Source organism: Nelumbo lutea, chromosome 5, assembly GCF_056320005.1.
Source record: "Nelumbo lutea isolate HS-2025 chromosome 5, American lotus-T2T, whole genome shotgun sequence".
Lineage (NCBI taxonomy): Eukaryota > Viridiplantae > Streptophyta > Magnoliopsida > Proteales > Nelumbonaceae > Nelumbo > Nelumbo lutea.
This window is the reverse complement of record NC_142688.1, coordinates 75,148,711-75,175,186: the sequence shown is the minus strand read 5'-3', so window position 1 is coordinate 75,175,186 and position 26,476 is coordinate 75,148,711. Positions and strand designations below refer to the sequence as shown.

The following is a 26,476-nucleotide window of genomic DNA, read 5'->3' as shown; positions in this document are numbered from 1 at the left end:
TTTGGAGCTGAATACCTCTCCTTACCAGGTTCTTTTTGGTGAGGCTTTTGTTTTAAGCCACTACCAAAAGTAGAGCATTTATCTTTGAAGGGACAACCTGGTTCCAAACTTTCTCAACAGGAAACTAAGCCTGAGGGCCAGTTGCTAATTTTCTATCTAAGGAACTAATAGAGAAAACTCCATCACTACTCCAACTTCAGTTCCATGTGTCCTCCTCTAGAAGATCCAACTTGTGGTTAGACAACAACTCTAATAGATATGAGATCCAATCTATTTCCCAATCTTGAAAGTGTCTCCTGAAAGAAGGGCTCCAAATCTGTAAATTGTCTTGAACCTCACAGCAAATAGCCACCAGGACATCTTGATTTTTCGCAATTAGAAACAGTTGAGGGAATAACTCTGCTAAAGGCTGGTTGCTGCACCATCCTTCCAAAAACTAACCCTTTGCCTATTTCCCACTTTCACCAAGAGACCTGTACTCATCAGAGGGAATATCTCCATGATTTTCTTCCAAATAGAGCGACCTAATGAGGTAATAGAAGTAACTGTCACCCAGTCACCTCTATTAGTATAGTATTTGGTTGCAATCAAGCTTCTCCACCAACTCTCTCTCTATGCCAAATCTCCAAATCCACTTATCCAGTAGAGCTTCATTAAAGGTTCTCAATTTCCTGACCCCTAGACCACCTTTTTTATTAGGGGCACAAACCTAGTCCCAACTAACCAAATGAATTTTCTTTTCTTCTTCCCACCCTCTCTCTCCACAAGAATTCTCTTTGCAGCTTTTCCACTTTTTGGGCTGTCTTCCTTGGCATTAGGAAAAGGGATAGGAAATAGGAGGGCAGATTTGATAAGGAGCTTTCAACAGTGTTATCCTGCCTCCTAAAAGAGATACTTTGACTTCCAAGAGGCATGTTTCTTTTTTAACCTCTCCAGAACAGGATCCCACACTACTGAAGTAGTACATCTAGCCCGCAGAGGGAGCCCCAAATAAATGGTTGGCAAGAGTCCAACTTGACAAGCCAGAATTTCAGATAGTTCATCAATGTTCTCTACTTTTTCCAAAAGAATTAATTTGCTTTTCGCCCAATTCACTTTCAGCCCTGTAACTATCTCAAACCAACAAAGGACCCCAAACAACACTTCCAACTAATTTTTATCAGCATTAATGAAACAAAGGGTGTCATCAGCAAATTATAGCAACTGGACGGGCTTTTTCACCCCTTGGAGTGGTCTCAAAGCCATGCCACATGCCTGCACTTCCCACCTTATTCACAAAAGCTGTTAATAACTCTGTCACACAAATGAATAGGAGAGGAGAGGGGGTCACCTTGCCAGAGACCTCTAGAGCTCTTGAAGAAGAAAACCGATTGTCCATTTACTAGGACTGAAAACTTAGGGGAAGAAGTACATACCTTCATCCAGCTCCTCCATCTTTGAACAAAGTTCATTTTATTCAAACAAAACCCAAGCACCTACAGTTAATGTGGTTATAGGCCTTTTGCAAGTCTAGTTTACATACCAATACAGGTTTTCCTTCCCTTTGCCTTGAATCAATCAGTTCATTAGCCACCAAGAAACTATCCAACATTTGTTAAAACCTTAGCTAGGATCTTGTAAAAGTTATTCAACAAACTTATTGGTCTGTAGTCTCTTATATTTGTTACTCCCTCAACCTTTGGAATTAGAGAGATGGTCACATTAAGACTTCCTTCAAGAGCAACATTAGAGTGGAAATCTTGAAACACCTTCATCAAATCCACTATAATCACCTCCCAACATTTTTTTATAAAAGATATTCATGAAACCATCTGGCCCTAGGGATTTATCCATTTCCAAGTTCTTTATCACATGCCATAACTTCTCCTCAGTGAAAGTGCTTCTAGCTTCTTTGTTGGACCTCTGAGATCCTCTTCAAATCCAAATCAATAGGGAGGGGGCCTAGGAGTGATCATGGGCCAGGTCGGGCCGGGCTTTGCACTTATGATAAGGGCTATAGCTTAGGCTCGGGCCCAACTCAGCCCGGGGTTCCGAGTCTATATGGGCTCAGGCTTGGCCGGGCCTAATTCCGGGTCAATGTCACTCATATATAAAACATTACATATCTATATATTAAATGACATAACATGCATATAAACTTATTTTATACATTATATAATATAAAATATTACATACAATATAAATTATACATGTCATGTTATAATATTTATATATAACATATATAATATAATGTAAAATAACATGTATACATATGTACACGTTATACACAAAATGTGTAAGTTTAAATATATGCAAGCCAGGCCAGGCTTGAAATATTAAGCTCAAGCCCAGCCCTAAAATTTACAGGCCTGATGTGGGCCCGGGCCTGAACACAAAACCTAAGTCCAAGCCTAGAATTTCCAGGCCAGGCTGAAATGATCATCCCTAAGGGGGCCTCTTTTTCCATTTTTCCTTGAACAGATCGGAAAAGTATTGTGACGCTATACTCCTCAAACCGCTCCAATCTTCACCTACTTGGCCATCAAGCTCTAATCTTTCTATTTGGTTAACCCTTCTTCTAGCAGCCATCCTATGGAAGAAACCAGAATTTTTATCACCTACTTTTAGCCAATTTACTTTTGCTCTTTGTATCCATTTTATTTCATCCCTATAGGCTGCTAGCTTGTCAAGAATCAGCTTAGTTTTAAGCCACTTTTTTCCTTTCTTCCTCTGAAATAGGACCAACCTCTTTAGCCAAGTCAATTTCTTTGATTAGGTTCAGACACTTCCTTTTTTCTGATTCCGAGTGTTCTTTAAAACCTTGTGTCCAAGTTTTTAGGAGGTCTTTGACCAAACTAAGTTTCTTGGCAAGGACATGTGAGTTGGAACCCAGAAAATCAACTTCTGACCATATTGAAGCTAGTAAAGATCCTATGTTGTCTTCTTCAAACTAGGCATTTTCCATTTTGAATGAGATTTTTCTCGATCCCAGCATCCCACACAACAGCTAAATAGGAGCATGATTTGAAACAAGCCTTGGAAGGATGATCCGCTTCACTTGTTGGAAGGCCTCTTCCCAATCCGGTGAGATCAGAAACCTATGAAGTTTGAACAAGCTAGATTTTCTTTATTATTTGTCCAAGTAAACTGCCCAACTAAGAGAGGCAAATCTAAGAGCCCAAACTGGTTCACAAAATTTGCATAGTTCCTTATCTCTCTGTTCTCCAATAACCACCCTTTCTGTCCTCCATAAATCTAATTACATTAATGTCTCCCCCCAAAACCCAGGGGATATTGCATTCCCTTCTCACCTCTGCTAAATCCTTCCAAAGTTTTCTCCTTTCAATACTAACCATCGGGCCATAGACATTTGTGAACTACCATTGACCTCCTCCTTCAAGCTCCAAAATTACTAAAACAGAGTACTCTCCTACCTGAGAATGAATTAACTTCCCTTTCACTTTGCCCAAAGAATTAATAAACCACCCGCAGAGTCTCTCGCCGGCCTCCCCACTCACCTCACTTGACCCTAATCCCAAATACTTCTAACAACCCCAACATCCATGCATTCCAGTTTACTCTCCTGTAGGAATACCACATTTCACTTCCATCTTTTAAGCATTGCAGACACTACCACCCTCCTTCCCAACCCAACCCCCTCACATTCCAAGTTGGGACTTTCAATTCCATGAAGAATAGTGGTCTTCTATCCCCTTTTTAGGTCTTTTTCTTCACCCTCCCCCTTTTGACAGGCCATTCCCTTTCTCCGCATTGTCTTTCTAACCCCAAAACAGTCTCATCAACTCCCTGTTTTTCCTTTCGTCCTAGTTCCCTTTATTCCCCCGCAATTTTCCTCTCTCCACCAAATACCTTTTTCTCAATATTTTCTAGGTACCCCACCGTCTCTTCCTCCAACCCTTCAATGGATACCCCTAGGAAATTTCCCAGACCTAGCAGCTTTGACGAAACCCAAGAAGAGGCTTCTGCCACCCTTTTTCCTTTGTTGATCCTTTTCCCTTCTTTTTCCCCACCTTCCCCTGATATTTCTTGGAGGCTTTGCATTGAACTATTACCCTCCTTTCTTTTTCCATCAATGAAACTTGGGAAACACCCTTACCGGGCAAATCACCGATACACTGAGGTGGAGAAAGATCAGGTGAACCAGTCTTCTCTGGATTCTTCCTTTTAAATTGTTAGTTTTTGAGAATTGAAGCGTCGAGGTGGGAATGAGTCATGGTTTGGGTATGTAGAGTTCGATGGCTTGGTTCATTCTCAGGTGATGGCGTTTGATAACGCTGTGGTGGTGACAAATCATGAGTTTCATACAAGGTTCTAAATATCGATATAGGTTGATACGTCAATACGACGTGCAACGTATCGGCCTATGTTGGTGCTTTTTTCGTGTTTTATTTATTATTTTTTTTCAAATCTGGTTTAGAGGGATCGGTTTAAGTCCCGACTACCCTCTGAACCATGACCTGACCTGATACACCCCCTGTAGGGGCTTATCGGGAAGGCCCTAATACGATACGTATCAGCCGATATGGGAGTATCTCTCCATGAAATAAAGCACATAAGTATGGAGATATTCCCAATGCAAGGCTGTAAAGGCTGTTCAAACAGTCATTGCACTGACCAAAGCCGAACTCCTTTTTTACTTTAACTTAACAAATGTGCCACGCTAATACTGCCTCCAAACAATCGTCATGATTCATGACTAAGGAAGCAGGAACATAGGATCATCACAACTCTATGAACTTCAGCTTCCAAATAATCCATGGTTCTCAGCTGCTTGTGCTTGATAAAAGAAAGTTGCATGAGAACCACTGTTGGATCACTGGTTCTTAATTAGATAGTTGATAAAAAAAATTGCTTTTCTCTATCAATTTCTAAGAGATTTTGGCATTTGGACGGTTAATAAAGAAAATTAGATGACACTCGAAAGGCATTTGCATCCTTTCATATGCTACTTATAGGCAGTTAATGGTTTTGTTCTAAATTTGTATGTTTTGGGAGTTCAGGTACTGCATTGGCGCGTTTTGAAATTTAGGGACCAAAGTGAGATTAAGCACAAAGTACAGGGTACCAATCTGCAACTTCCCTTTTTATTATAGGAACACAATGTTCCCATAAACAATATAGCTACAATTAACAGCAATTGACACTGCTAAGAATAAAATTCCCCCTAAACAAAGTAAGCAAAATCTATTACATGCACCATGCAACAAAAGATGTGATTAGTTGAACGTAATAATAAGTATACTTTGTTAAACGCAAAAATATACTTCAACATGAATTAATGAAAAATAGCCTGTGATTAGTTGGGATTTGGGTGTAACGTGCAGCCAATGTTAGTGAATGCACCATAGTTGAACTCAAGTATTGCCTATATCCCAAGGTTAAAATTTTCTCTAGTATTGTTTTAATGCTTGAAATTTGTATCAACATGAATGAGTACATATTGCTTGGGACAAGCAACATACTGCCAGAGGAAGAAGACACTTCAGGATGTTATGCATGTGCTCATAAAGGCATTTAGCCTCTGGGAATTTTCCTTGCAGCCATAACATATTGCTTGTGCAAGAATTTTCATTCTAAATCAGGAAAGTGTTTTAGACCAAAATGAATTTTGTCATGGAATAGAGAAACCTTCCTCAAGGCATTCTGTTCTAATTTGTTGCATAAGGTGCTGAAGAAGACTAGGATGGCTTGTAACAATGGCATCTACATGCTCAAACAGCATTTTTCTCATGGAATCTTCATCATCGACAGTCCAAGCATATACCTTCTTGTTTCTCCTGATAAATGCATTCTGTCAAGGACGGAATTGAGGAAAAACAAGTCCATGCACAAAAAAAATTCTAGTATGAGTTCATACCCGTGCAGTATTCTAATTAGTTTAGAATCAACCAAATGGTGGTAAATGCCAACAACCTTGGCATCTCTCATCCTCAATAAGTTGGTTCGAGCACCAGTTGAAGGGTCCTTCATGACTATGTAACCTACCTGTAACAGCAGAAGATATTACTGAAATGCAGCAATAACATAGTCAAAGATATTTGAGCTGGGATAGAAAGCCTAGCAATGGCATTGAAGAAAGTGACCAAGCTTCAGAGCATCAATCCACACATTTGGAAGGTGTTTTCTGGAAGCTCCATCAAGATCCCCACTGTCAGTTCTACAGTTTACTACTTCCCCCAAGGCCACACCAGGCAGACTACTTCTAATCCCAATTTCAATACTATAATTTGTGCCAAAAACATGGTTTTGGGCCAAACCATATCAGTCATGATCCTCTTGAATCCTGCCTGACACTGATGAGGTTTCTTTGAGAATCCACTTTGAGTCATTGGATTGGTCTCCTGCTGGATTTATCTGTAACCTGCAAGTAGCAATGGAATTTTTTCGCAGGATGGTGACATTGATGATGTCAAAGAGAAGGTTGTATCATTTCTGAAGATCCTAATGCTGGGTAATGCTAATAATGGTGGTGGGTTTTCAGTTCAGAGGTTCTATGCTGATTTGATCTTTCTGGCATTGGACTACAAGGTGGAGCTACCAGAGAGATGAGCATGGAGTGGGGCAGAGTTGATTTCAGGCAATTTCAGTAAGCTTACAAAATCTCTCTCTCTCTCTCTCTTCGAGAAGAGCTAAAGTATCAATTCATTTGATAAAAAAGAAAAAGCCTTTGTACAATCAGAGGCCGTACATCAGACAAGTACATCCTGAGTTAGACCACTGTCCCATTAGAGTTAACAACTTCCCCACAATTTTCTGCCACACTTCCTGCACTTGACAACCTTTATTTTGGAATATCCTTGCATTTCTTTCCTGCCAAATCGACCATAACACTGCTCCAGGAACCATTTGCCAGATTACTTTTCCTTTCTTACTTAAACCTTGCATCCAACAGCCTTTCACAAAAGCTTCTACTGAAACTGGACAACTCTTGACAGTGAAGATCTTGAGAACTTTCACCCAAATGTTATAGACAAAACTGCAATGCAATAACAAGTGATGACCTGATTCATCTGCTCTGCTGCATAATACACAATCTGGAGAATCAATTACCATTTCTCTTTTAACTACTGTCTCATTCAACCCTTCATATTGTGTGTTTTAGGATCTCAAGATGGGGAAGATGATTGGTGGAGGGCATGAAGCTAGAAAATTGTACTACCTTGATGGTGGCTGTACACACACTGCTCTTCAATCCTCTTTTACTACTTATCAATGGCTTTGGTGATTGGGCCATCCACCTTTTCCTACTTTGCAGCAATTGGTCTTTCACTGGGTCGTTGTCTCAGTTAGAGTGTGTCTTGCCAGTTAAGCAAACATCATAGAGTATCTTTTTGTCCAAAAGATGATAACAGAGTGTCAAGTCCTTTTCCTCTAGTTCATTTGGATATTTAGGTTCCTAGTCACGTTGTGTCATAGAATGGGTTCAAGTACTTTGTAGTTTTTATTGATACTTATTTAATGAAAGAATGTTTTGAATTGTCTCAGGAAAATAAGGATTCACAACTCAACAATGGAGCAACACAAAGCCAGAGAAACTAGCAGACATAATGGAGTCAAAGAACTAGATCCACACCAAACTGGTAAGCACAAAACTGCTGCCCAAGTCCAGCTTAGAAATAACTAGGCTTAAAGCTTGCTATGCTAGTCAAATCCATTGAAAATTGTAGTTGAACTACAACATCAGGATAAAGGATCTACTCAGCTACATTAGAGTAATATTTCTTTCAATTTTTTTACAAGTACTTGATGATCTAGATATTTTGTTTTAAGTCATTCAATCACACCATGCAGAATCACTACTAAAGAAAATAGTCATTGCAGCCTTGCAGGCATTCAAACACCACAAAAAGGAGAGGGAAAAACTAAAATTTAAAAGAACATTCTTACCATTAGATCTGGTGCAAGTTTGATAATGTCTCTCACTAAAAGGTCACTTTTAGCCCAAATAAGGCAATTTTTGCATCGCATTCCATCTACCTGCAGATTTTCACAATAACAGCATCAGCAGCTACATAACATCATGATTTCCAGCACTGAACAATATGATATTCAATTACTTATAAGGAGAACAAATCAAATAATCTTTCAGAATTATTGGGATCACCAGGGTCCATTGCTTGGTATAATGGTAAAATCTCAAGAGAGCCAGTGTGAGAACATAGGCTCCAGAGTGGTCATTTTATGGAAAAAATGCCAAAGGTTAGGACTGCATCCAGCCTATCCCTCCCAAGACCCCAGATAGTTGGGAGTGTCATTGATCAACGGCCTTTTTCTATTTATTGGGATCATCAGAAAAATGAATTAAAGACAGGACTCAACATTTGGAGACAAGTTTGCAATGGCACTGTGCACTTGTGCGATTGTTGTGTGCAAGAGTGCAGAGCCAAGTGGTAGCAAATAAAAATATTATTTTACAGTGACTAGTCAAATAAAGATCTATTGGAATTCCATGCTGGAGGCAACTTGCATCAGTTTGTGTCTTGGTTGAGCTCTCCCACTAAACCAAGTCTTTGATCATTTTGGACAAACCAATTTGACATGGGCATCAAAATGGTTCTAGAATAACTCCACCAATGTGAGCTTGTCTTATGCTGCTGGTCCCAAGCCCAGATAAAAGAGGGTGCTCAGGTTGGTAGCTGACACTAAAACTTTTTCGAAACTCTCATGATATGGATCCTGATTTGTCTTTCCATACCCATACTAGGAGGGCGTTCTCCAAAAATGACGCAGTGCACCCTAACCTGAATGCAGTGTTGAGTGGGCAAAGGTTTGCTAGGATGGTCTCCGTAAGTGACCCACCATGGAAACACCTGGTTGTGGTGTCAATTGGCAAGAATTCCCACATCCCTGTAGATGGGAGTGGGTAAAAAGTTAGTCCAAGAAACATGACTTCGTTTAGCCATTGGAATGTAGAAACATTAACATAAAAAACTATGGAATTGGTAGACACTATGAAGAGAATGGGTAATATTGCATGCCTACAAGAAACTAAATGGGAGGGTAAAAAAGCTAAAGAAATTGGTGGCTACAAATTATGGTATATGGGAGAAGTAAATAATAGAAATGGTATAGCGATAATAGTAGATAGGGATTCAAAAAATGAAATTGTAAATGTAAAAAGATTTGGGGATAGAATAATTTTAATAAGACTTCTTTTATGTGAGGAAATTATTAACATAAAAGTGTTTATGCACCACAAGTGGGTCTAGATATGATGCAAATGAAGAGACAATTTTTATAGGAGACTTAAATGGACATGTAGAGAAAAAAAAAGTGTAGAATATGATATGATGCATGGAGGATTTAGGTTTGGCGAGAGGAATGAATCAAGGTGTTAGAGTTGGCTGTAGAGGGGTAGTATAGGTATTTTACATTAAGTTGTATGTTAAATGTAATTATGAGTAGATCTTAAGTTAGCTGATGTGTCTCTCACTTAAGTGGGGGCATAAGAGTAATTCTGAATTGTTTAGAAAGGTATAAATAAAGCCTGGCCGACTAGAGAGGGTAATTTTTCTCTCTAGTTTGACCAGAACAGTTTTCTCTTCTCTTCTTCCTACTGATTCTACAGATTCTTCTTCTTATTATCTGGAATTATAAGGACACTATACCTGAATTCTATCATGGTATCAGAGCCACGATAACTAGTTCAGATCAACCTTTTTTTTCTCCCTCTATTCAGCACATACTCTCCTAGGGTTTTGCAGATTTCTCATTGGTAGATGGGAGTTTCACAGAAGGGCAAAAAAGGACTGATCATTTTGTTCTGGAGGTTTTCATGCCTCCAATGAGTAGAGTTGTTGCTGTTTTGTGTGGTTGGTAGAAAACCCTCTACTCGGCAGTTCGAAGAGGGCTGATTTCAGGTGTGAGGATGTGACAATGCAGATTCGGTCGGTGGGAGTTCAGATAGATAGATTACATGAGTGTAGCAGTGAAACAGATTGTGATGTGTTGTAGAACCAAATTCCCTGTTCGTGAGGTGTATTGTGATGGTTTATGGTGCTGAAAGTGGAAGACAGCAGTGGTGTTGTTGAAAGTGGTGAACTGTGAGTGTTGTTGCTGAAACCTATGATAGTAGGTACCCTAGTAGTAACCAGTCGTTGGTGTGTAGTGTGGTGGCTAATTAGTGAAGTTGAGTGATAAACTAGTTGTAGAATTTCTTCCCTTTTCCTTGTGCAGTCATGGGAGACAGCAGTGAATGCAAGTCTAGTTTGATGGTCCCTCCTGATTATCTAAACGTGCAGATGACATCTATCAAACTGAATGGTGAGAATTATGTGCCTTGGGCTAAATCTGTTGAAGCTAAGAAGAAAGTGAAGCATGTGAGGGAAGATAAACCCCCAACTGATTCTCAAGGATATGATGAGTGGGAGCAAGAGGATGCACAAATTATGACATGGCCATGGAACAGTATGGAACAGTATGGAACCCAAAATCAGTGTGAACTTCATGTTTTTAGATACAGCCAAGGAGGTTTGGGATCATGCAAAGAAGCTTTACTCTGGACAAGATAGCACTATTAGGGTTTACCAACTGTACCAAGAGTATTTCAATTTGCAATAGGGGAATCAGAGCTTTGAGGACTATTATGCAAGTATGAGAAATCTGCGAAATGAGTTGAATGTGTATCACCCTCTTACACCTGATGTCAAAATTCAGCAACAACAGAGAGAGTAGTTGAATGTGACCAGATTTTTAGTAGGGTTGGAAGTCTGAATATGAACCGGTAAGAGCACAGATACTAGGTGGGTCTGCTCTTCCCTCTCTTGAGGAAGTGTTTGCTCGTCTCCGGAGGATCTTAGTTGGACCCACGAAGAACTCCACCATATCAGATAGGTTTGCATTTGTAGTAACGAGAGGGGGGGGGGTCGTAGAGGTAGAGGAGGAGCTCGAGAAGGTCAGCTTGGCCGTGGTAGTGTGGTGGACCCATGTATGGTTGTGGTGGTGGTGGCATGTACAATCGTGGTGATGGTCGTGTTGGAGGTCGAGACTCAGGAGGAGCCCATGGTGGAGGACATAGTAATGGTTAGAGGAGGTGTATACATTGTGGTATGGAGGGACATACTATCAACTTCTACTATGATCTAAATGGACCACCTTCAACCTGGGAAAATCATGTAGCCGTAACTGGTGGTGGTTCGAGACAAGAATCTCAGCAAACTAATCAGATACCCTCTACATCTATAGATGCCTCTAGAAAGGAGATGATGAGTGTTCCACGGGATGAGTATGAGCGGTTCATTCAGGGTATGTCTCAGTAGAACACGGCTACCCTTGCACACTCAGGTATGGCTTGTTTTGCATCCAAACCTTCCTACTAGATTATAGATTCTGGAGCTTTCGATCATATGACTGACATCCAAACTTTTCTCCGTCCTCCACATCACAATTTGTTGCTCTTGCCAATGGTTCTACATCTTCCATATGTGGTGTTGGTAATGTTGACACAGACTCATTATCCCTATCCTTAGTTTTACATGTTCCCAAGTTTCCCTTTAACCTGATGTCTGTTAGTAAATTGACTAAGTCTCTTAATTGCTTTATCACTTTTTACCCTTCTTGTTTGTTTCAGGATCTCAAGACAGGGATGAAGATTGGTGGAGGGCATGAAGTTGGTGGACTGTATAATCTTGATGGAGGTGGTTCAACAACAACCCACATCTCTTTCTCCTCTTCAGTGGCACTACAATCTTGGTCATCCGTCTCTTAAGCTCTTCAGTTACTTGTTCTGTCGTTGAGTCGTCTCTCTACTTTGAATTGTGAGTCATGTCAATTTGGGAAACATCATCGTGTTCCCTTTAGTCCTAGGGTTGATAGATATGTCAAGTCCTTTTTCTTTAGTCCATTCGGACATCTGGGGTCCAAACAGAATAGTGTCTTATAATGGTTAGAAGTACTTTGTAATTTTTGTTGATGATTATTCGAGGATGACATGGCTTTACCTTATGAAAGAAAGGAGTGAATTGTTTTCTATCTTCCAAAATTTTATGATGAGATTCACAATCAATTTGGTATACACATTAAAATTCTTCGTTCTGATAATGGCCGCGAGTATTTTTTCACACCATTTCAAGAATATTTGGAACAACATGGCATTATCCATCAAACCCCGTGTACCTACACCCCTCAATTAAATGGAGTGGCTGAGAGAAATAATCGTCACCTTTTGGAAATTGCACGGTCCCTCTTACATCATATGAATGTTCCCAAACACTTTTGGAGTGATGTTATGCTTACATCTTGCTTCCTTATTAACCTAACCGCATGCCCATGTCTATCCTTGAAGGTCATTCTCCATTCTCCGTTTTGTTTCCTACTTTGTCTCCTTTTCCTCTTACTCTCAGAGTTTTTGGGTGTGTCTTTTGTTCATAATCTTGGGCCTGGAATGGACAAGTAGATGCTTGATCCACTAAGTGTATCTTCCTTGGCTATTCCAGGACTCAAAAAGGGTATAAGTGATATAACCCCAGTTCCCGGCGTTCTTTTGTGTCCTGATGTTACATTCTTTGAGTTTGTTCCTTTTTTCTCTGGGTCGGATGTTTCTTCTCTTCCATCACCATCACCTCCTCTTCCAATTCCTGTTGAGGACCCCATTCCTCTTGTTCTAGTTGTGATCAAATCTTTGCCTCCATTGCAACTCCCTGTTGAACGACTACCCATCCGGCAAGTGTATACGCATTGTCAGGTACAAGCTCCTCCTCCAGCTTCGCCATCGTCAACAGATCCGACAGTTGTTCCCACCCCAGCCCCACCCCCTGTTTTTGACCTTGATCTTCCTATTGCTTTGTGGGAAGGTAAACACAGTTGCACTCTTCACCCCATTTCCAATTATGTTTCTGTATCTTACCTTTCGGCTTCCCATTGCCAATTTGTTTCTATGTTATCCTCTGTCTTTGTTCCAAAGGATGTCCAGGAAGCTCCTACTTCTCTAGGGTGGCGCCAAGCAATGGAGGAAGAACTCTCGGCCATGACTCGTACTCATACGTGGGACCTCACCACTCTTCCGCCTGGTAAGCATGTTGTAGGCTATAAGTGGGTGTACACTATTAAATATTTGCCTGATGGGAGTGTTGAATGGTTGAAAGCTCACTTAGTTGCCAAAGGTTTTTCATAGCTGTATGGTATCGATTACACAAACACTTTCTCCCCTATTGCCAAAATTGGTTCTGTTCGTCTTCTGATCTCCCTTGCTGCTATGTATGATTGGCCCTTGTTTCAGCTTGACATCAAGAATGCCTTTTTACATGGCGATCTCCCTGAGGAAGTGTACATGGAGCAACCACCAGGGTTTGATGCTCAGGGGGAGGGTAATAAGGTATGTAGACTTAAGAAGGCTATTTATGGGCTTAAACAATCCCCATGTGCATGGTTTGGTAGATTCAGTGAAGTGGTGAAGAAATTTGGCATGAAACAGTGTTGGGTTGACCATTCCGTATTCAACTATGAGTCTAGTGCTGGGAAGATATTATTGGTGGTGTATGTAGATGTATCATTTGCGGTGATAGACCAGGGATTGACAGGTTGACTTACTTGCATGATCACTTCCAAACAAAGGTCTTGGTAAATTAAGGTACTTCCTAGGGATAGAAGTAGCGAGGTCCAAGAATGGTATTAATCTGTGCCAAAGGAAATATGTCCTTAATCTGCTAGAGGAGACAGGGTTGTTAGGTGCCAGACCAGTTGAAACACCCATGGAACCAAATGTCAAGTTGAGTAGTGATGCAGGTGAGGAGTTTGAAGATCCTGGAAGGTATAAAAGTGGAGGAAGTCTTGAGATAGAGGGATACACGGATGCTGATTGGGCCAGTTCCATATCTGACAGAAGGTCCACTACAAGGTATTGCACTTTTCTTGGTGGCAACTTAGTGACATGGAAGAGTAAGAAGCAGGCAGTGGTAGAAAGTAGTACAGAGGCTGAATATAGAGCCATGGCACACACATGTGAACTAGTGGGGTTGAAGCATCTCCTAGAGGAAATGGGGTACTCGATTGACATTCCTATGAAGCTATATTGTGATAATCAAGCTGCAATTCATATATCCTCTAATCCAGTGTTTCATGAAAGAACAAAGCATATAGAAGTTGATTGCCGCTTTGTACGTGAGAAGGTGCTTAATGCAGTGATAAGTACAACATATGTGAACACAGGAAATCAATGGATAAATCTATTTACCAAAGGGTTGAGTCGGGGAAGAATGGACTACATATGTAACAAGCTGGGACTATATGACATATACTCACCAGCTTGAGGGGGAGTGTTAGAGTCAGCTGTAGAGGGGTAGTATAGGAATTTTACATTGATTTATATGCTATATGTAATTATGAGTAGATCTTAAGTTAGTTGATGTGTTTCTCACTTAAGTGAGGGCATAAGAGTAATTCTTATTTTTTTAGAAAGGTATAAATAAAGCCTGGCCGACTAGGGAGGGTGATTTTTCTCTCTAGTTCGACCAGAATAGTTTTCTCTTCTTCTCTTCTCTTTTCTTCTCTTCTTACTATTTCTACAGATTCTTCTTATTATTATCTAGAATTATAAGGACACTATACCTGAATTATATCAAGAGGTACAATACTAAACTTTGGATAGCTTATGATATGGTAGTTTTAAACACCTTTCTCCAAAAGAATGATGAATGCTTAACAACATTTAAAAGTAGGTCAAACATAAGTCAAATAGATTTTTTCCTTACGAGAACAAAATGAAAGATGTGTAAAGATTGCAATGTTATTTCACGAGAAAGCTTGACAACAAAACATATATAGTGGTGGTAGATGTGTGCATTAGGAAATGGAAGAGAAATAGGAAAGAAAATGGGTGTTCAAGAATTAAGTGGGGAAGCCTAAAGGGGAAAAACTATCTCAATTTAGAAGTAGATTGATAATAGAAGGGACTTGGAATTTAGATGAAAAGATTAATGATATTTGGCTTGAAAAGGCAAATAATATAAAAAAAGTAACAAAGGATGTCTTAGGAAAATATAAAGGGAAGTGGCAAGGTATTAAAGAAACTTGGTGGTGGAGTGAAGAGGTTCAAAATATAATTAGATCAAAATGAGCATGCGATAAAGAATGGTAAAAAGCTAGAAATGTAGAAAACTAGGGAAAAAATAAAACCATAAGAAAGAAAGTCAAAAAGAAAGTGAATAAAGTAAAATGTAAGGCTTATGCTGAACTTTATTATACATTAGGCACTAAAGAGGGAAAAAAAAGAATGTATAAACTAGCAAGGTTGAGAGAAAGGAAAGGCAGAGATTTAAACCATATCTAGGTGCATTAATGATAAGATCAAAGAGTCTTGATAAAAGATGAAGAAATCAAACAAAGATGGAAAAAGTATTTTGAAAAATTGTTAAATGAACAATAGAAAAAGGGTGCAAATGAAGGAGAATCTAGTAATACTAGTAGTGCTAAAAACAAATACATATCTTCCATAGTTTTAAGGCGCCTTGTCACATAGGCGATGGACTTTTTTATTTTTAAGTAAAAACGTATTTCCTAGGGTACCCTAGGTTTCATAACCATATTTCCTTAATAATTATCCATAATTTTCATAAGAAAATTATAAATCTCATGTTAAAATATAGAAAATCAAAATATTCATAAGAACAAGAAGAAAGAAAAGAAAGTTAAAAAAATATGGGGGCTGAACCCCTACTTGTTATAGGAAAAGAAGGAAAAGAAGAAGGAAGAAGAAGAGGATAATGTGTTGATTAAACAAAATTTTAAGTTCTTCCTTACTTATTGGTCCAGGTTTTGAAGTCTTTGAGGATTAAATACAACATTTAGCAAGGTTTGACTTGATTAAACCCTAACAAATAAGAAAATAATAAAAATAAATCAGTATATAAACACATAAAATGAATATTTTAGTTCGATAATGTCTATTTTATAATTATAATCTCGAAAAGTTAAGAATATAGAAGTATTTTATAAACAACGTACAAAATTGCTTGGTGATTAGGCGACGCGAGCCTCCAAGGGCACTTTGTCACCTAAGCATCGCCTTGACAACTATGGTACCTTCATAGGCCTACTGAAGTAAAAGAGGCACTAAATAAGATAAAGAAGGGAAAAGCATTAATACCTAATGGGATTCCAATAGATGTATGGAAAGGTATGGGAGAGGTAGCCCTGTTATGACTAGTCAAGCTATTTAATAAGATAGTGAAAGAAGAAAACATGCCTGATGGTTGGGGAAACAACATATGGAGCCTATATTTAAGAACAAAGGTGATATACAAAGTTGTAATAACTATCGGGGGATTAAACTTATGAACCATACTATAAAAATTTAGGAGGAAAAAAAAGTCCAGAGAGAAGAAAAACATCACCATATGGTGTCCATTGATCTAGAAAAGGCATATGATAGAGTTCCTACAGAGATATATGGTGGGTCTTAAAAAAGAAAGGGGTTCAAAATAGCTATATAGAACTAATTAAGGATATGTACGAGGGTGCAACAAGCAATGTTAGAGCAAGGTTCAACACTTGGCCCTTATCTATTTGCACTGATCAATATAGGAGCATACTGATTTTTTTTTTTTTTGTATTTTCTGATTTTGAGAAATTTTCTGTTTTAGGGGAACTTTAGTAATTTTACTTAATGACAGTGGGATCTAATCTGATAGCTATGATTTTTAAGTCGGATTAAATATTTCATAGTCATATGATAAGTAGAATAAGAATTATGATGTAATTCATGTGTGTTTCTTCTCAATATAAACCTTTGTTGTCTCTTTTCTCTTTTATTCTCTGCAATAGATTTAATCAAGATCATCTGGTTAACATCTCTTACCAGAGTGAGAATCATGGATTTAATATCATGTTTTTGTATTGTTTCCTTTTTTCTGAGATGTAATGGTGTAATCTCTGTGCTGGGAATCTTTGTTTGTTACAAAAAAAGAAGGATTTTCATTATGAAGATTTTCACCGCTTTGTGTCCAAACTACTCAGAAGCTTTTCAAGTTAAATTGCTCCATTCATCTATGTGTCTAAACTTAAATACAAAATTTGACAGAAAAATACCATTCCTAAACCTACTTTCTTGGTTATTGCAATTTTCATCAGTTGAGGAAGAAACAAAGGAATTATTAAAACTGATCTAAAAACCTTTATAGACCAAGTCGTAGATAGTTCTACTAAACTCTCCAAAAGCTGCAAGTCACCTTCTTGAGTCATATCCTTAATTGATTAGCCTTCAGCCTTGCAAAACATTTTCTTCTTGATCTATTTGGCTCTTAAGAAATCTTAAAAAGGTAAGTTACTTTTTCTGGGAGGACCACACTGCCCTCTGATTGTACTGATCTTCTGTGTACCCTTGAAGCAGTAAACGCATGGATAGACACATGGACAAGTTTTGATTCAGCCAAAAACAAATTGCATCCCTAGTTAATGTAACAATGTACTATGAAATAGTAAGGAAACACATATTCCATGCATAAATTAAATAAAATTAACAGTCAACAAACTTACAACTGAAATAATGTCTGCTGCTAGCCTTTTCTCATATGATGGAGGCCCAACTTTTGCATCTAGAATCACCTGGCGAACGGACCTTGATATTAACTGTAAGAGAGTTCAGAATAGACATTTCTTTGTCTCAATTAATTCTCATACAAAAAGGTTTCAAAATGTAAAGGTAAGAAAGAAAAACATATAATGGCATGATCCAGTTCATGTAAAAGATGGTCACTTTTAGAGGTTCCACAATTAATGTAAAATATTCATCATTAGCAATGATAATAATCAAAAGATCAAATAATATAAGCTGGGGAAAATAATAAATAAGATGAGTAGGATAACTATTGAATATACCCCTAATGCATCTTCAGTGGTAGGGATTCCTTCATTCTGAAACTCTTGAGGGTACTGACGGCTTCCACCATTCAGTGCTTTTATCTACAACCACAAACTAAAACACATTCTCAATCAATATGACTCATGAAAAGCTTTTAAAAAAACAAAGAAAAGCATAGTTAATGCTAGAAATCCCAAGTTCAATATATATGGTTCAGTCTGTCTTTCAACATATTATCTTATTTATTTATTTATTGACCAGTAACAGAAGAAATTTTATTAGATTTAACTGTATCTGGCATTGCAAATGATCCCTGAAACCCTTGAGGTTACTGATAGCTTCCACCATTCAGTCCTTTTATCTACAACCACAAACTAAAACAAATGATCCCTGAACTCCTCCCGTTTAGCAAATGTGTCGGCCAAACCATTTTTTGATCTGCTAATCCATATGAAAGAAACCTCTATTTCTCTTTTCAGTGCCTTAAATTCCCTTGGAACCTGCCGGAACTTCCAAATCCATTGACTGTTACTCTTCAGCCACCCCAACACCTTGCAGCAGGATAATAATGCAGCTCACAGTGAGTTCTGTCCCTATTGGACCTGAATGCCCCTTGACCATTCCTAAATACACCACCAATCCCAGAAGGACCTAGGTTACTAATTGCACTCCTATGGAAATTCTGCTTTACTTCGTTGCTTCTTGGGGGTTTCTATTGAAGTTGAACCTGAATCTGAAGAGTAGAGGAGGCTGCAACTGCACCCCAATTCCTCACTAGAAGTCTAGATCATCCACTGAATAATGCTTAAAGATTTCCATTGTCTTCACCCAATGGATTACCTTCATAGTGATGCTTTCAATAACCGCCTCCAAGGACCTGCATTGCTCCTTGAACAACCTGTTGTTCCTCTCCTCCCAATATGTCCACAGAATTGCTACTATGGTAACTCTCCAAATTATGTTTCCCCTTCTTTTGGGTAGGGCAACTACCCTTGAACTAAATAGACTAGTTGCGTTCTGAAGCGGAGTCCATCTACATCCAAAGAGAGAAAAAATGTCCCAAGCTCTAGTCAAGAAAGAACTGGAGATCAATAAGTGGGGTTAAGTCTCACCACTAGCTTTGCACAAGATGCAGATATGAGATGTGAGGCAACTATTGAGCCTCTAGATCATATAAAAAATGTTTGTTTTACCAAGGACTACTTCGAATAAAAAAGCCTTAAAGGTGGTATAGGGTTGCTCCAGACCTCTTTCACAGGGAAATTAGCCACTGTAGAAAAAGACCAAAGAAGAGCATCAAAGAAAGAAGTGCATGAGAAGTTGAGAACACCCCAGAAGGAGGTGACCAACTCTGACAGTCCATTAGAAAGTTATCCAAGAAAACAGAATCCAAAAAGGAAAGTAAATTGATCAATGAAGACAATTCCCCCTTCTCTAAACCAAGGTCCCAAGCCACCACATAGGAAGAGGGAACTCGGAATTTGAATTGGAAATAGGTTCCTGATGCTAGGAAGAAAGAGCATACAAAGAAGGAAATGTTGTTTTAAGTTGCCCATCCCCAATCCATAAGTATTCCCAAAACAAAATTTTCTAGCCAGTCCATGCATCATATCCGATATGGTTTAAAAGCGGAAGAGAGGATGCAATGGATAGATTTCCAAAGAGAAGCAGTAGAAGACCTAGGAGATAACTTGGCATCCCAATTGTTGCTCGACGGTCCGTTAATGCTAATAATAACCTTGTGCTAAAACCTGTTCTGATCTAGAGGCAATCTCCACAACAATTTCTCTAGTGAAGTAATGTTCCTAAGCACTAAATTCCCTATTCCATTTACCAAAAAACATTCCCTATTCCAAGCCTCTGTGATCTTTACTTGTGAAAACACTTCTCCACTTCACCAAATGATCCTTCTTTCAGTCCACAAGATCCCACAAAAAGCCCCTTATAACTTTATCTAATCTTCAATTAATCATAACCAGAATGCAAAAGGTGGAGAGACAATATATTAGTACGTTAGACAAGGTATATTTGATCAAAGTAATCCTCCCTCCTAGAGATTTATAATTTCTCTTCCACATGGCAAGTTTATTTGAAAACCTTTCTCACTCGGATTTCTAGAACACTTCCACTCTTGGATTACCCCTAATGGCAACCCCAAGTAGTTCAATGGCAAATCCCTAGGTTTACAGCCTAAATACCTTGGCATAGTGCTCACTTCATCAACAACAAGTTAACCCTGGCTACATGACTTTTCCTTAAATTGACTTTCAACCTTGAAATTCTCTCAGAACTTCTGATGAGATCTAGAATATTTCTAATTTTGCCTCTTTGCCCTTCTAAAAAAAAGAATTATATCATCTACAAACTGTAAATAAATGACTACCACATCCAACCATCTGACTCTCCATCCTCTAAATAGGATCAAGACTGTCCACTTCACTTACTGTTTTGCTCAAAACATCAGCCACAAGAGTGAACAAGAAGGGAGAGAGAGGACCACCCTACCTCAGTCCTCCTTTTGCCTGAAAGAAACCCCTTGCCACACCATTTGCCACCACCGAGTAATGGCAAGTCTTCAATAACCTGCTATCCATCTTATCCACCTTGCTCCAAACCTAAACTTACCCATTACTTCTAGTAAAAAGGAACAATTTGATATATCATAGGCTTTCTCCAGATCCAACTTGCAAATAAAATCTTTTCTCTTCGTTTTTTCTTCTTTCCTCCACAATCTACATATTCATTGGCAATGAGAATTTGTATCAACTATTTGTCCCCCTTGTACAAATGCACCTTAGAAAGGGGATATTATATAAGGTAGAACCTTCCTACTCCTTAGAGATAGAATCTTAGAGGCTTCTCACCAAATTGATGGGACTAAAAGGTCTTTTGGGTGGAAAGCCCTAGTCTTCTTAGGAACCAAAGCAATGAAAGTTGTGTTTCGCCCTAAATTTATTATTCCCATGTCAAAGAATTCATTGAAAACCTCCAACAAATCTAGCTTTAATATATCCCAACAATCTTGATAAAAAGCTATAATCAAAACCATTTAGGCCCAGAGCTTTTGATCTTTCCATAGAAAAGACTATATATCTAATCTATTATAACTCAAACTTAGACTCTAAAAGCTCTTCCTACTCTCTACTCAAAACATCCCACTCTAGGTCAAGGAGCTCTACCCTAGCCACCTCTTCATAGCAGAAGATAGTCTTGAAGTGATTCACAAACGCACCTAGACATGGTAAAAAATTTGAAATCATTGATTGACAACTTCGTGAAAATCTCAAATTTGAGAATAAATTGGAATAAAAGTGGAATTATCGGAATCAACTGGGAAGAAGGGGAACTTCCAAGCTTTGCAGAGGTACTGGATTATGAAGTTAGGAATTGAACTATAACATATCTGTTGGAAGGGTAAGGATCCATCGTATGGATGGCCGAACCATGCTAGATGGCTTAACGAAATTTTAAAAATTTCCTAATTTTTCTAGGAATCGAATTCCCTATGTTTTGAAAAACTGCATTTTTCAGGATCGATCTTGCATTGAACCGTACCAGATTTGAAACCAAACAAAAGAGGGAGATGCATACCTGATATGGATACCACAAATGCAGATCCCAAGGTGGAAGTTCATGCCCAGATCAGTCCTAAAATGAGACTCCACTGAAGATGGCGGCGCAGTGTATAGGTGAAGCTGATTCAGCAACACAATTTTCAGCAAAACTGAGATCCAACTGCTTGGATCAAACTAAGGGTGATGAGCCTGATATTCCCTAAATTTTTCTTGGAAAAATCAGAGGAAAAATGATCTAAATCAGACCCAGATAGCTGATGTTGAACTGGGGAAAAACTAGGAGACAAAAGGGTGCAGAGAGAACCAGAAATTGCAAAACTATGAAGCTGTCTTGGACTGGTCCGCCCCCTCCTCTTTTATAATCTCTTATGGAGCTATTTCCTAATTAGATTATGAGATAATCCAGATCTAAATCAGATCTGGACTCTAATTAGTGATATACCTTATCTTCTTATAAGATTAGGTGCTCCATACCTAGATCCAAACCCAGATTCACCCCATGGCAATTGCCATGTGCCATCTTAATTAACATATTGTGAACGTTAGGAAAATGCCCACGGCAGTTCACTTCATGGCCGAATATTTGGGAGTGATGGGCCCCCCGGGTTTAAATTTCACAAAACATTTGGGATTAACAGTGACTCCACACCATTCAGCCAGGACAAGGCCATTCAGGGTAAATTGAGAGGGAGAGAGGGAAGGGGTTAGGCACCCCTCTCTCCAGTTAGTGTGAATACTGAAATTCCCTCTTCGCACTTTAAACAATAAACACTTTCAGAATTGAATTAAGGGACTGCATTTGCTCGGATTGAAAGTGTAAGGTGACTATGGATTCATTGCTCTCCTCCTTTAGGCGAAACCCCTTTCGGACGCAAGGGCCTGAGCAAAAGGGTGAGATTCACCCCTTTTCTATCAAGATCCCCGCCTTCGGACTCAGCTGCCTAACCAGAGGTATTGAAAAACTGAACCCATCACCTCCTTCGAATAGAGGAAACTACAGGCACTCCGGAACGAGCAGGAATAAAGTGAATAACGAGCACAATATCAGATGCCAAGAAGAACAAAAACTTTCCAAAACAAAAAAAAAGAAAGAAAAGAAGAAGAAAGAAAGAATAATAAAGTAAATAACAAGCACAATACCTATGTGGCCTTTATTTTAGGGAAAAATAGGGTTGCTGCTATTGGAACCCGAACTTGAACTTGTGAACGAGATAACAGAGGAAAGTAGATGTTTGATCAGAGGTTTGCTCGAATCCTACTGAAAGAAGCTGCATTAAGGTGTGAAGACGAGAGTGGTGCTTGCTGGACTCCATCTGCTCTCATCGAAGAGGATGATGAATATCGACTTTGGCTCTCTTTCATAAGACTCTTCTCTCCCTCTGCTTGCTCTCTCCTCCTCTCTCTGGCTCAAAAACCCCTCTACCGACTTCTCACTTTCACTCAAACTCTCCCTTCTTTTCGCTCAGCCCGAGACTTCCACCATCTTCTCTTCGTTCTCTCTCTCCCTCGTCTTATCCTTCTCTCACCCTAATTTAGGTCGATAGAACTCTCTCTCTTCAAGTCCCCTTCGACCCCTTTCTCCCTCAGCTCTTTCTCTCCTATCGCTAGGGGTGAGCAAAAAAAACCAAAAAACCGAACCGGCCGAAAAAACCGACCAAAACCGAATCGAAAAATCGGTTAACCGAACCGATTGGTTTGGTGCTTTTAAAAAACCAAAGATACCAGTTCGGTTTTGGTTAACCAATATAGAAAACCAACAGTTAACCGAACTGACCGGTATACATATATTCTATATATTTTATATATATTTTTTATATAGTATAAATTAATAAATATGCATTATATATATAAATATATATATTTATAATATAAGATATATTATTTATTAATTAAAATATAATATTTTATATATATTTATAATTTTTTATTATATATTTATGTATTTTTATAATATACATTATAAAAATTGAAAAACCGAAAAACCGATGAACTGAACCAACGGTTAACCAACAAGTTTCAGTTTGGTTTCGGTTACCGGTTTTCCAAAAACTAGTAGTATCGATTCGGTCCTAAAAAAAGCCCCACGATTCTGTTAACCGAACCGTGAGCACCCCTACCTATCGCTCTCGAATAGGGGTGCAAGTCGGGCGAGTTGGACCGAGTTAATAGTCAACCCAGGCCCAGCCCTAAAATTTGGGCTTAAGGCCCAAGCTTGAGGTCAAGCCTGATTTTCCCAACCCGAGCCCAACCCGCCTTGTAATTTGATGGACTCGGATAGGGCTCGAGCCCGGGCCGAGCTCGGGTTGGTCGATGAACCCACTCTAAAATTATACCTATATAAATACATTTATACAAATATATATGCATATATTTATGTATGTATGTATGTAAATATGTATGCAAAGTATCTATACAAATGGTATATATACAAATATGTAAATATGTATGCAACATTTACATATATACACATATTGTATAAATGTATATAATTGGGCCGGGTTTAGGCTACCTAAGGGCTAGGCCTAGGCCCGAGCCAAGCTCAAGAACCGAAAATTGAAGCCAAGCCCATGTAAAATTACAGGTTAGGCCAGTTCGGGCTCAGGTTGGGCCTGCCCAAGTTGCACCCCTACTCTCAGAGGAGCTTCTCCTTTCTCTTTGTCGCTCTCTCTCACCTATTCAACTTGAATACCCCTAAGCTTCTCTTCCCTCATTGTTTTTCCCCTTACCAACTCCCTTTTTCTTGGGAAGGAAGCCTCCTATTTATATAGGAGGAAGGGGAAGGTTCTGCCAGCTTTCATGATGGAAGGGGGGTTTCCAGCAAGTAAAGGTTTAAAGGAATTTTGGGATCTAAAGGGCAATTTCATAATCTTTGGACAATTTGGTAATTTGGTAACTTTGAGGGAATTTTGGTGATTTGGGGTTTGAAGGTACAGGTTTAAAGAGGTATTCATACAATTTGGAGAATAAAGGGCATTTTGGTAATTTAGTTCTAAAGGGTATTTTGGTAATTTTGGAAGGAGGGGTATTTTGGGAATTTGGGTAAGGGGATTTTGTTAACTTTTGGAAAAAAGGGGTAATTTTGGTAATCTAGTCAAGGGTATTTTGGGAATTTGGTCAAGAAGGGGTAATTTGGGAAATTTATTAGGGGTAATTTTGGTAATTTGGTCAAGGGTATTTTGGGGAATCTGGTAAAGGGGATATTTTGGGAATTTGGACAAGGGGTATTTCATGAATTTGGAAGAAGGGGTATTTTGTTAATTTTGGATTTGAAGGGTATTTTGGTAATTTGGCCCAAGGCATTTTAGGAATTGGGAATTTAGGGTATGAGGGGGATTTTGGTGGTAGTTTTGGGTATTTGAAATGAAGGATATTTTGGTAATTTTGGTCAGGGTATTTTGGGAATTTGGATGAGGGTAATTCTGGTATTTGGTGTAAGGAGTTATTTGGGAATTTTGTTACGGGTATTTTGGTAATTGGTCAAAGTGGTATTTTAAGAATTTGGTGCAATGGGTAATTCGAGAATTTAGTGCAAGGGGTAATTGGGAAATTGGTCAGGGGTATTTTGGTAATTTTGAGAAAATGGATCAAACTGGGTCTAGGAGGGTCAAACTGGGTCTTCTAGTTCAATGGCAAGGATTTTTGGGCCATCAAATGGAGAGTTGAGATGGGTTTGACCGCAGAGTGAGGTGAATTGGAGTTTAGGCGGCGAACTGAGCAAAAATCGAGTGATGACACATTAATTATGGTCCTTAGGCCCATCAGCTATTAGGCTCACGACCCAAGTGAAGAGAGATCCATCCTACGGATGCCCAAATCTTGCAGAATGAAGGGGCAAATTTCAAAAATTTTTCTCTCCCTTCAACTTGGAATCGCATTCCCTATTTAGAAAATCATATTTTCAATGATCAATCTTGAACCATAAACTGAACCAGATCTGAACCAAAAGGAGTAGGAGAGGGTTATACCTAATACGGAGAAACAATATCTCCCAACGAAGGTGTTCACGCCCAAGGAGGATCCAAAGACTGCTCCCACTGAAGATGGCGCAGTGCAGAATGGAGCAGAATCAACAGTATTCTTCTCCAAGAATTCTGCCCTTCGCAAGAAACAACAGGATGGCACGTGAGCACAGCTTCCTATCAATTGTTTCTCAAAGAACTGATGTCAAGATCGAATCTTGACTTCTCCCACAACTGGAGATTGAACTGGATGTCTGGCGGCTGTAGGATGGAGGCAAGAAAGATCTTTGCAGGGATTGCAGAAATCTTTCTTCTCTGATTTCAGCTCTAAAGAGGATCTGATTATGTCATTCTTCTAAAGGTTGCCGCCCCCTCCTTTTGTAACCCTAAAAGATCAGCTCCTAATCCAATTAGGAGTTGCTGATCCAAATCTTATTTGGATCAAAACATCTCTTTAGGTGATAAGGATAAACTCTTATCTTATTTGCAGATTGGATCAACCTTCTCCTAATCTTATTAGGAGGTTTCCAGATCCAAATCATATTTAGATCTGGACTCTCTGAGTGGATAGGGTTAAGGCCCTATCCTATCTGCTGATCCATCTCTTATTTCGCCCATATTTAACTTATTAAATAAGTCCAGTTTGAAATGGGCTTTAGGCCCATTAAGCTTATGTGCCCACTTAGCCTTCCTAACTACTGCCCAGTTGGGCTTCCTTGTATGGCATGGGACCCAAGCATTGATCTACGCATCGGCCACATGGGTTCGGCCCAGCCTTTGTTACAAGGCCTGGCCAAATACACTGTTATGGACAGTGCACCCCCTGAAACCAATCAAATGGGTTCTATGGGCCCAACACTTACCCTAAGTGGTCCCTGGGCCAAGCCACCTTGTAACACCCAGGGATTGTGGGCAGATGCAAGATTAGCCCAGGTATTATCCCCAATGGTCTTACACTTAACATCTCAGCCCATAATGATCATACACTGCCCGACAAGAGAGGACCTCTCCCTCGGCTGCAAGGAACAGTGTTGCACTCTCTGCTTATATAGATCACGGGAATTAAAACATTTTGCAAACATTTTATAAACCATAATGTATATACTTTGATATCTCATATAAAATATATTTTGCAAAACAAATCTCGA

At 39.1% G+C, this 26,476-nt stretch overlaps 1 protein-coding gene across 6 annotated transcripts in view; it reads right to left on the bottom strand.

The window, feature by feature from the left end:
- GDPD4 (PLC-like phosphodiesterases superfamily protein) overlaps nucleotides 1-26,476 on the bottom strand; it is a 90,359-nt gene that overhangs the window by 11,173 nt on the left and 52,710 nt on the right. For 4 of the 6 annotated variants that reach the window (XM_088947799.1, XM_088947797.1, XM_088947800.1 and 1 more), the window contains 3 exons: nucleotides 17,812-17,895; nucleotides 17,470-17,562; nucleotides 7,888-7,977 (listed from right to left, as the gene is read on the bottom strand). In XM_088947799.1, coding sequence (XP_088803925.1) covers nucleotides 7,888-7,977; nucleotides 17,470-17,562; nucleotides 17,812-17,895 — 267 coding nt within the window. Of the gene's footprint in view, nucleotides 1-5,361; nucleotides 5,778-5,857; nucleotides 5,986-7,887; nucleotides 7,978-17,469; nucleotides 17,563-17,811; nucleotides 17,896-26,476 lie in introns of those variants that run through there. The other 2 variants (XM_088947802.1, XM_088947801.1) reach the window with 1 other exon arrangement.